Source organism: Carya illinoinensis, chromosome 10, assembly GCF_018687715.1.
Source record: "Carya illinoinensis cultivar Pawnee chromosome 10, C.illinoinensisPawnee_v1, whole genome shotgun sequence".
Lineage (NCBI taxonomy): Eukaryota > Viridiplantae > Streptophyta > Magnoliopsida > Fagales > Juglandaceae > Carya > Carya illinoinensis.
Genome location: NC_056761.1, coordinates 2,997,849 through 3,009,372, shown reverse-complemented (window position 1 = coordinate 3,009,372; position 11,524 = coordinate 2,997,849). Strand labels below are relative to the sequence as shown.

The 11,524-nt window shown below is 37.3% G+C and overlaps 2 protein-coding genes across 8 annotated transcripts; both read right to left on the bottom strand.

The window, feature by feature from the left end:
* Window positions 1-1,562: 1,562 nt before the first annotated feature.
* On the bottom strand, window positions 1,563-6,814 carry LOC122279551 (serine/threonine-protein kinase Nek6-like). Of its 7 annotated transcripts, XM_043090239.1 has the most exons (16): window positions 6,677-6,814; window positions 6,390-6,530; window positions 5,946-6,014; window positions 5,638-5,771; window positions 5,311-5,377; window positions 4,911-4,976; window positions 4,729-4,775; window positions 4,534-4,579; window positions 4,364-4,444; window positions 4,245-4,287; window positions 4,083-4,132; window positions 3,740-3,821; window positions 3,598-3,647; window positions 3,408-3,481; window positions 3,273-3,324; window positions 1,563-3,189 (listed from the first exon to the last, which is right to left on the bottom strand). In XM_043090239.1, the coding sequence occupies exons 4-16, from the start codon at window positions 5,754-5,756 to the stop codon at window positions 1,906-1,908; spliced, it is 2,061 nt and encodes a 686-aa protein (XP_042946173.1). In that variant the 5' UTR covers window positions 5,757-5,771; window positions 5,946-6,014; window positions 6,390-6,530; window positions 6,677-6,814; the 3' UTR covers window positions 1,563-1,905. The 7 variants fall into 7 exon arrangements, with proteins under 7 accessions (XP_042946173.1, XP_042946176.1, XP_042946178.1 ...); XM_043090242.1 differs by having other exon boundaries at window positions 6,332-6,752; XM_043090244.1 differs by having other exon boundaries at window positions 5,946-6,002; window positions 6,390-6,752.
* Window positions 6,815-8,257: 1,443 nt separating this feature from the next.
* Window positions 8,258-11,083, bottom strand: LOC122279557 (chaperone protein dnaJ 6). The gene is made up of 8 exons (XM_043090255.1): window positions 10,773-11,083; window positions 10,297-10,395; window positions 10,113-10,214; window positions 9,679-9,738; window positions 9,478-9,584; window positions 9,323-9,405; window positions 8,718-8,805; window positions 8,258-8,614 (listed from the first exon to the last, which is right to left on the bottom strand). The coding sequence occupies exons 1-8, from the start codon at window positions 10,896-10,898 to the stop codon at window positions 8,404-8,406; spliced, it is 876 nt and encodes a 291-aa protein (XP_042946189.1). The 5' UTR covers window positions 10,899-11,083; the 3' UTR covers window positions 8,258-8,403.
* Window positions 11,084-11,524: the final 441 nt, after the last annotated feature.

The following is an 11,524-nucleotide window of genomic DNA, read 5'->3' as shown; positions in this document are numbered from 1 at the left end:
AGACCATTTCATCTTATCTTAAAATTTTTCATAATTTCATTCTAAAATATTATTTAAATATAAACACTTTTTAATTTAAAATCATCTAATTATTCATCTAATCATTAGCTAGTTATTACACTTGTCTCAAATTTTCAAAAAAAAAACATTTTTTTAAATTTTAAAATAAAAATTATATTCTAACAATATTTTAATTGCATAATATTTTTATTCAATTTATTCTCTCTCATTTTTCAAAATCCAGTAAAACATTAAACATCTTAATTTAAACTATTTCATTATCATTCACATAATTCTTATCTAATCTCATTATCCAAATGAACCCTAGGATTGAATATTTGGGGCAATTGTATCCTTAATTTGGTTTGTTTTAGGGCTTGTTTGGATACTTGAAATATCTCATAATTTTGTGAGTAATAGTAAAATAGTATAAGTTAAGGTGTTTTATTGGATTTTGACTAAGAGTTAGATATCATAAAGTTAAAAAAATTATTTAATTATTATTTTTTAATATATATTTTTTTTGAAGTTTGTTAAAATTGTATTATTTTTTGTGTTTAAATAATAATTAATTAATGATTAGATGAAAAAGTTTTAAAAAAAAAGTCATTTATGTTTAAAAATGAAATTATCAAAAGTTTTGAGAATTCTGTCTCTCTTCTCTACTCTTTTATGTCCAAGCCCTTAGTGTTGTGTCCTCAGGAGGTCTTCAAACAAATGAAAAACGAAGAAAAACAAAACTCATAGGCATGAGCTCCATTGCACATTTAACTCATTGACAGGAAAAAAACAAAAATATAAATGGTTTATAACTTTACAGCAGAAACAATTTTAAGAAACAGCCCACATTATTGCCAGACAAAGTGGAGCTGTTCTTTTTCTTTTTCTTTTTCTTTTTTTTGAAGTCAATCGATAATTTGGCACTCTTCTAATTTTCCTTTGGCTCATATGATAATATTTCGCTGGCTCCTGTTGTAGTCAATTATGAGCAGCAAAGGGATATATATGGTGACGAGGACGAATACCAATGCTCTGGAAATATATATGGATATACCCGAAGGAACTCTTAATGAAGAAATATACTCACCCCGCTGTAGCAATCTTTGGAAACACTGAATGGGACCATTTTAGTCCTCATGCGTCCGTGGATATCATGGTGTGGACCAAAAATGGTATATTCTATCAGAATCCCATGCGAATTAAGTGGACCTCAATGATGTTAATTCATTGAATCATGCCAAGCCTGATTTTCAATTCATGCTGCTGTCGAGGAAGTCGAGATGCTGAGGAGACAAGCTTGTTGGCTGCAAGTTGATACATTTACAGTTTGCAACAACACTATATGATGTCTCTGCATGGATGAACCGTCAAATTAATGGCAATTAAGTTAGCAGCAGAAGTGTCAATTTCAGTTTTGATGTAATGGTCGAATTAATTGACATGAAATTAGAAGAGGATGTGTAACATTCGATTGTGATGTAACCATAAGTGATGTTGAAGATTCACTTTGCACATGGCTGTCCAGAAGATTTGTCATAGTAACATGGATAGTACAACTAATCTTCTAGACGAAAAAATCAAACTACAGTCCAATATATTTAGGCAAAAATGCTTCCAAACGAACAAAAGAATATGATACAATAAACAGTCCAATGCATTTGCATGCAATGAAGATCTGTAGTCAGTGACAAGTACTGCTGACCGGTTTATGTTACCGGTGTCGGAAACTTTTTGTTCCTTCTCATCAAAGACAATAGTAAGTTGACAATCTGTGCTATATGTTATTCCAAGCCTCTATCTTCAATCAACACAACAATGCGAATGATTTACACATTATTTGAACACGTTCACTCAAATATTCTTATGGTGATTAATAAGTTCTGCTCTGCCAATCACCTCTAAAAATTAGTTTCCTCCATTAAGTTTTTGGGCAGACATGAGGCTCTTTGTCAACCAAATTGCTGTTTCTCTCGATGAGACAGTTTCTTCTCCAAATGGTCTTAGCACACCAGCAAGCTCATCAAGTTTGTCCTGCTTAAGTAGCTGAGCACATAACTCAAGCAGAGACTCCAGGGCATCAGCTCTTTGCTGGCTTGGAGTATCCCACTCACTTTTGCTTTCATCACCACCGATTGCAGTGACTGTACTGACTAAAGAGATATCACTAGGTGCCTGTTTATGTACATGAGCATCATCTCTCTCGGTCTGCATGGAACAACTTAGGTTATCTGTTTTTGCTCTTACATTATCTTTACATGGAAATTTGCCATTATTTTCAGAGAAGGTGCAGTCCATGTTATAGCCTTCTGCGCATGCATCATCACTTTCCATCGTTGGTATAGTTCTGGATTCTAGATCAGGTTTATGTTCAACAATCTCCCCGGCCGAAGATGAACTTTCATCATCAAGGGACCCAACTATACCAGTGCATCCTGCATTGGACATTGTCAATTTTCCACAATCCCCTGGTTTATCAGACTTGCCCTCTACTTCAGCTTTGTTATCGGGAAATTCATTCCCTGGTTCACCAAGCTTGCTCTCTGCTTCAGCTTCTTCTTGAACTTGGTTGCAAAGTTTCCCTGGTTTAGCACACTTGGCCTCTGCATCAGATTCTTTATGAATTTGGTTGTAAAATGTTTCGTCTTTTGTGGTCATAGTCTTGATATCAACCTCTTGCAATTGGTTAAAATGTTCACTGGTTTGTTCCATTTCCTCATTCTGACAAATCAGTGTTCTCTCCAATTTAATCTCATTGTTGGGTTTTCCCTTTTGAGGTGTATTTCCAACATCTGCTTCACCATCTCCATTGCACACAGGTGCTTCAGAACCAGTTGACTCATCTGTTGAAATATTGGCGGATATTTCAACTGTATAGCTAGTAGGATCTACCTTCTTGGTCTCAAGGTTGTCTTCTGCACTAGCTGTCACTGTTGGCTTATCACTTATGGGCAATTTACTTGGCTGCATATCAGTATTACTCTCAGATGGATGAATACCTTCAAGCCCGTTTGGTGCTCCATCTTCTTTTTCTATGTGGTCTTTGCCACTGCAAGGTCTGTTAGATAATGATTTTCTTGTTCCCTTCTCCTTGGAACTGTCTATGGGCCTGATTGGTAGAAAAATTGAAGATGTATTACAGCAACGGAGGAGATATGGTTGTAAATGTGGATGCCTCAAAAGTTCTGCTGCCTACAATTGTAGAGATGCACGGGTAAAAATGGATCACGGTATTCAAATAGAACCAGAAATCAGGGTAGTTGACCTGAACTCACCGTTGGTCTATGTTCTGGGTTCTTCCGCAGCATACTCTTGATAATTTGTTTCCTGTAAGATGTAAGCCTTTTGTTTCAACTGAAATGTGCAAATTGAATGCAATATTCATGAGATACCACTAGGCGGTCACTTACAGTGTGGAGGAATACACAATTGGGAGTGGAGAAATGGAGGATCTGTTTATTTTATTGATGAGTCCTGCCATGTCCTGTTAAATTGAGTGCTTAATGGATCTGTTTCACTTATGAAATGTTCATCGAGTACAAAGGAAAAATTTAAGGCTGATAATTTATTTCAGTGCATGTGGCTGAAGCTTAAACTTACAGGAGCTCTAAATGCTGGTTGATGAGCAGCAATTTCAAACATACAGCAGCCTGAAAAATAACCAAGCTGTTATTCCTAGGCTCCGAGTCAAGATCATGGCCACAGCTTTGTTAAATTAGAACAATGCTTCCACTATTCTTACCAAGCGACCATATATCAGATTTGTAACCATAAGGAATGTCTGTAAGGAGCTCAGGACACATGTAGTTGGGAGTTCCAACGACCTATATAAAATCACAAAGCCACGTAGTATAACCATGTGATAGTTGATGTTCTATAGATGACAAACATCAGTGAAACTTGGGCAGGGCGTTGTGCTACAGTATAGGGCCTTAAGACAGTTTAGAATTTTAGGCATCACAAACATACAGGAAACTAGGGCAGAGCAGTGTGCAGCAGTAATAGGGTTTTAAGATAGTATTGTAGATTGCTACATTGACTAGAAGTGAAAAATCAGCACACCAAATATATATACAAGTTCATACCGAGGAAGTAAGGTCTTCTGTGTTGAGTAGTTTTGCAAGTCCGAAGTCACCTGTACAGTCCATGTAAGAGATACATTGATTTAGAAGACTTGAATATATGGAAGCCAAACCTGATGCGGGAAATAAAAGTCTGCTCCATTAATAATGATTATGCCTTCGTACCAAGCCGGATGTCATTCTCCTTTGTAAGGAATATGTTGGAACACTGGAATTCAATAAAGTGTCTTTTAGCATACAAAATTAGGATCTTTTGATTTTCAAAGATGGATATTATATAATACCTTCAGATCTCTGTGAAGTACACGATTCGAGTGGAGGTAGTCCACAGCTAGCAACAACTGGGTCAGCCATTTGCAGAGCTTCTGAAAAATGGAACAGATAAACAATAAGGTGTAGGAGCAGATTGCCTAGCCACAAAGAACTTAAAAGATCATGAAATCTTGCTGATTACCTCCTCCGGGAAAAATTTCCCTCTAGCTTTTTTTATAATTTCAGCCCTGCTCCAGAGGGGAAAAACATTAATCATTCACAGGTAGGATTCTAACTGTTTTTCTATTTGTAACATATTATTTATTTAGTAGAACATATTCTGATACACCACCCAAAACCTGTATAAAATGCTAAAACACAAATGGATGTTGCTTACATGTCTCCTCCTTCACAATAGCCAGTTACAATGCATATGCAGTCTCCCTACAAACAAGAAACTCACGATCGTGAATGAACCAAGTCTGAAATAATCACAATAACGACAGATTTCTACAAAATTGTAGGCCTATCATGTCAGGTTGAAGTTATCTGATATTTTGGAATAAAAATGACATTCACCTTGTCTACCCAAGCATCTTTGTACTCCACAACATATGGGTTATTTAGTTTCGCAATTAAGTTCATCTGCAACAGAAATAGAGGAACTGTCTTTCATGAGAGGCAAGTTATTTTAATGAGAATTTCAGTCGATAAAGCCTGCTTGGCACCATGCATGGGAGTTTGAGTATAGAGTATACTTCTTGTATAATTGACGGACAAAGAATATACAAATATGGAGGTTTACTTCCTATGATCAACTCCAAAAATAGAGGAAAGACATATTAAGCCGCATTGCCCAGAGGACCAAAGAAATGAAAAGTATAAAACCCGTGTGGGGTAGTCTAGTAAGAAGCACATTACAACCCAATCCTTTCATCGACTATCAGAAAATTTTAGTGTAAATGTTGTGTATATTGACCTCCTGATGTGCAGTACGTTTGAACTTCTCCGTTTGTTTAGCCAAGCGAATCTTCTTCAACACATACCTAGACAAAGAAAATAATTAAGAAGATGGAAGTTAAAAACACAAACTAACCCTTCTTTTTGTTCTGACTGGAAATCTTGAATTTTTAATTTTTTCCCCTCTTGGGAGGAAGTTAACTCCCTGGATATGAACTATGATACCATCATATTCAGTCATTAGAAAGGAATTTTTAGCAATTGACGATCCTATAGATAAGAACCACGGAATTGAAGAACTGTTGCGTTGACAAAGAAACGAAGTTGATCAGAAAATTGTTCTTACTTCCTTTTCTCGATCTTATGGAGAACCAGAAACGCAGCGCCAAATGCTCCTCTTCCTATCTGCTCTATCACTTCGTAGTCCTCCAACGTTGACTTTGTATCACCATTGCCGGTCTCCATGTGGAGCTTCAGAAGCTGAAAGTTAAGTAGTTCAGTAAGTCCAACTCCAGAGACAGATCCAACTAGTTATATCTACTGAATTTGTAGCCATTTCAGGCATCAAAGATACATAATTGAAAGACAAATAGAAGTTGAATTACCCCCAAAATAAACCCAGAAAAGAGATCGAAGGCAGATGTGAGTTTGTACCTTGGTTACACAGAAAAAAATCTTCTGAGCTTCTTGCGACTATTGAAGTTCCAGAAACTGCAAGGAATCCTATAGTTAAGAGACATAAAAATCAGTAAAGCTACACTCCATAATGATGATATAACACCACCTTGTCAGAGAAGAGAGAGGAGGAAGGGAAAACGCAATTAAAGTCATCTACCACTAATATGATAATTAAAAAGTTGATCACTTACCAAAAAAGTTGGGAGAGATGTGGAAAGACAAGCTTAATTAATGCAACATTTCAACTTAAAAATAATACACGACTGAAAATAGCTGATTACCTACCACAAATTAAAAGGTAAGAAGAGAGAGAGAGAGAGCATGAAAGCCAAACGTTAAAGTGACAGATACAGAAAACCTACAAAAAAAGCAAAGGTTTTGTTGCTTGCATTCACAGATTCATGGGATCAGAAAGCGCACCCACACTACTAGAGAATGTTTTCCCCCCGAGCATGCAGGTGTGTTGTCACCGTCCTTGTAACTCGAAAATCTCACTCGACTTTGGACTTGGCTTACAGATAGGGTCCTCCACAACGTTTCACACTGACCAGCAGTGCTACCCTGCACGGGTATTCGGGGGTCAAATTTTATTTATTTATTTTTCAAAAAAATGAAAAGTTGATTCAAAAGGTTTAGGAGATGCATTTTTGGGTGTAAACATGGTGGGCCGAAACCAATCCCCAATGAAATCAGGTGGGCAACAGTACCAATAAGGGAATCAATTCCAAGTAGGCGGCCAAATCCTCAGCTAAAAGGCTTGCTGAACAATATCTTCTTGCTGTGTGGGGTTGGGTACAATTAACAGCTGTTCTGTACCTTAAATTAAGGAATTTATGAGACTATAATTTATAAATGGGGGGAAAAATGCCATCTTCGCTTTCATGGTAGACCACAAAGTGATGGGTATAACGTCGTCAGTACCGTATGTGACTGACGGTTTTGGTGAAGACGTGGAAAATGTGTTGTATGCTATTGTATTCCTTTTGCAAATGGCCGACGCTTGCTCTTTTCTTCTCTACGGGGTTTCTTTAGCTAGATGTCATGCTATTATTGCTAAAAGACACAACAACAAAAAAATCTTGCTTGATATTTATGCAGTCTGCCCCGATACGAAAAGCCATACCAAGGTACAAAAGAATCCTCGTCGTATCATTTTTCACCAAGATTGCCGTTGCATCTAACAAAAATCTGCATGTAAATCATTTTTTTTTTTTACCCTAAAGTAAACCGTAGCTGTAGGAAAGGGACGGACTAAATTGACGGTTTAAAGAAGAGAATATTCAGATATGTGGTTATTCATCTCATTTTAGTTACATTCAGTCTTATTTGTCACATTTGAGGCAATCATCCATTTAAATTGTTAAAATATAATATTATTATATCAACAAGTATAATTAAAGAGTAATAATTACATTATTTTTAAATTCATACTAGAATATCCACTTCACAGACCCACCAGAAAATCTTAAAATATAAAAATTAATAATAAAGGTCATCAAGTAGTTTTTTTTTTTTTAAAAATATTTTTTGCAGTCGGCAGATGTAATAGGTGTGCAATTGACTGTAAAAAAATGAATTAATACGAGACCTATATAAAAAAAAAATTTATTTTTATAACTTTTTTTTATTCATGTAGGTCTCCCTGAATATAAAAAAAAAATTTATAATTTTTTTTATTCATTCTGTACACCCAACCGCACGCCGACTGTATGTAACAAAATCTTTTTTTTTTTTTTTTTCGTCAACCCATAATATATATATAATTAAAAAAATTAAAAAAAATAGGATTTTTGTTTTCTTTTTTAGAATAAATAAAGGAACGCACTTTCCCTAGCACCGAGGCATGGGTGAGGTCTGGACTTTGGATGAGACGTTTGCCTACAGCTGGAGGCCAAACCACTCTCACGAACCGATTACCGCCGGCACTCGATTTGGACTTGGAACGAGGAGCCCCAATCAAAAGAAACCCAGCAAAGAAAACAAGATTTGTTCCACGTTTTCGCCGCATTGGAAGGAAATACTTGGACGGGAGTAGCGTGGTAGTTCGGGCTACCAGCCTTGGAATGATGACCAGTAACTACCAATTTCAACAGTCATACAATTATCATTATCAATCATTCATCACGCCCCTTATTTCTCTCACCAATAAAGACATCACACCAATATGGGACCGTTGGACATCCATCCACCAAGAAAAAAACCGGACATCCTTAATTCACTACGTATCCTTAATTACTAGATTTCTTTTTTTCCCATTTGGAAACCAAACTCAAGCGGCCCAAGGAAAATGGGTGAAGTCGTGTCAGATAGAAGATGGCTCACACCCACACAGTTCTCAGCATCATTTAAATCGTTAAGACAATTGCAGCGTATCTGTCAGCAAAATAAAAATTTGTACACATCCAATTCACAGTACAGAATTCGAGTGAGGCAGTTACTTCCGCCTTGAACTCTTGGAGGTCCTACGGCTTTCAAGCCTTTTCTGCACAGCCTCGAACTCTTCTTCCGTGGGTTCTGAAACAGCATTACTACTCCCACCATATTTAGACACCAGAGATGAGAACATGGAATCAAAACGGTCTTTTCTCTCACTTCCGCGACGAGATATTAGGGCGTATAAGTCTGCCCCTGACTCTTTATTTGATCTGTAAAAAACGGTTTGAGCACATCAAACTTCTTATGTCATCCAAGTTCTGGTCGAAGTCTTTTGACAAAAATGGCAAAATATTCCAGCAGTATAATACTTACTTCTCCCTCCTCAAAGGACTGGTAGGTGGTTTCATCTTAGACACTTGCTTCCCCCATTTCTGATAGGCTTTGGTAGCTTTCAGTTCTCCTAGACATGCCAGAAGTTAGCCTCACTCAAAATGATCAAGCATGCCTTAAAAGTATAAAGGTACACTGCATTTGATCTTAATACTGATCAATAATTCATGGGCAATATTGGCCAGTGTAATGCTAGATACAGTTTTAAAATATAAAAATTTCACATACTCCTTTCGAAAAAAAGTGGAGTTCGCCTTTGAAAAAAAAAAATCATGTAAGTTCCAAATTTATTTACATTTTTCAAAGAGAGTACACGGAACTTACACGCCGTATAAATGCAAATATCATTTATCTATTGGCTAACCTACTACTGTATAGTAGATATGTGTAGATAACAATCAACTATAAAGCATGAATCATTAATTTTCAACTTGCAAAGCAGGACTGAGTTCAGATCCCAAATTTCGACCTCTTGCAAAGTGTAGAACACACAATTTCCTAACAAACCCTACCTCAGTGAGAGAGAAATACTAACTAGATATTCTTTTTTGTTTTTTTTTGATAGGGAAGTAACTATAAATTCTTACCTGCAGCTATAGCCTCATCAAGAATGTCCTTATAACGGTGTGAATCAAGCTTAGGATCTGAACAAAGCATTGAACAGAAGAGTCTGTAGAGGAAAGAACTTTAGACACCAAACTGGCAAGTCTTCATTAAAGATGCTAAAACATTGATCTTTTACCTGTTCATGTTACCCTTGCATTCCTCATACAGATTAATTAAATCTTTCTTCTCTGAGTCAGATCCCCTATAGTTTGCTTCAAACTCTTCAATATCTGCCTCAGTGACCTGCAGTTACGCATCTAATGGCTTAAAATACTATCACATTAATGAAATCCATCTGACAACACTAAAGATATTAGCCAGATAACATTGATGTAACCTTTTTGTACATTGTTCTGAAAAACTCGTGCAGATTCTGAACAACTTCCCCAGCAAGGTCCTGACATCAAAAAGAACAAATGAGACACGCTGATGTAAAAAGAATTTGGGATTGACTTGAAAGCTAAAACCATTCATTTTGTTTTACAAAGCAAATCAAATGTAATGTTTAAAGCTCATGGAAATCAGGATAAGAGTTTTTGTGTTTCATTAACTTAATCTTAAGGAATGTCATTATTTACACAATTCTGTCATTTTCCAACAGTCTTGTGTCCACAGTTTGTTGCAATGAACAACAATATTTAATGAATTATAAAGTAGTAATTTATGACTTCCAAAATCTGAAGCAAGTAGAATAGTCATATCCCATGGGCATTCAAAAGCCCTTGATTAGATTAACTTAAACTAAAATTAAACATTTTGATAGTCACTCACGGCATCATCAACACATCCAGTCTGATCATAGAGTGCTCTTTTCTCCTCATCCCCAAGAATTGATATCACTTTTTGCAACTGCTGAAACTTCTCTTTAGCCTCCTATAAGAAGTAAAATAAGAGGTTAGAAATACAGAATCCTTCAAGTTGAAAAATCTTGTTACCTAGTAAAATCCCCTGTTACCTCATCACCAGGATTTTTATCAGGATGGAGTCTCAATGCCAACTTATAGTACGCTTTCTTTATCTCCTGCTGAGATGCTGTCTTCTCCACACCAAGAACCTACAAACAGCAGGTCATAATTTGATATAACTTGCTCCACTTCAAACTGATATAAATTTAAAACAACAAGGAACAAGACCAAGAAAGTGGGGAACAATAAATCAAACACGGCTACAGAGAACTCGAAACAATGAGGCCATCCATGAGCCGAACTGCACCAGGCATGCGAAAATCAGAATGTTCGGAGCAATCAGTGGCGGACCTACATGTATCTAAGGGGGGGCCATGGAACAATATAAACATCACCAAAAACATTTATAGGAAGCGCAATAGAGCAACACCCAGAAAACCTAAATTCCCATCTAGGGCAAAACAACTCGGAAAAATACCTTTCTTAAGCAAACATATTTTTGAAATTGAGTAGAATTTCGGGGTACCTCGTAAAGGCTCTTGCCGTGAGTTGACGGCCGATTGAGATTTTCTTGGTGAGCTTGTCCATCTTCTAGTACTTCTTCTTCTTCTTCTTCTTCCTTGAAAACCCTAGATTTCTTCCTCTTCGCCATCGAAGACTACAGAAATACGAAAGTAGGAACTTATTTGTGCGTGGAAATGACAAGCGAGGCTAGGAGAGGGTTTGGCATTTGAAGGTACGATTTCGTGGGTGGTATTTTCGTGTTTTGGCCAGCCCCAATTCGTTCCCGCCACTTCCCGCCTTGCTTTAACCCTCTTCCCGCCGTCACCATCTGTTTTGGGTCTTCGATAAAGAAAATGATATTATTACTACTCAATTATAATTTATTTATAATATTTTTTATGTTTAATTTTTTTTTTTATTTAATGATTAAAGTAGTGAGTATTAGGGGTGCTACCCGCACCATACGGTGCGGAGTAGCCCCCCCCGCCCCTCGCCCCCCCCCCGCATGGGGCGGATGGGGAAAATCCCCTCCGTCCCCCGCCCCCGGTGTGCGGGGGCGGGGCACCCCGTCCCGCATGACGGAGTACGGGGTGGGGGGGCAATCTGTTCGGCCCCCCGGTCCAAAATCCCCACATACTCTCCCAAAAATTGTGGAAGTGGAATGCCAGAGATGGGCAAGCAAAGGCATAAACATAACGTATCAAATCAGAGAGAACAGGGTAGGGTACAAGGCCGGGGCACTCAAAGAAGGTCTGAAGAGAAGCTACGTCAAAC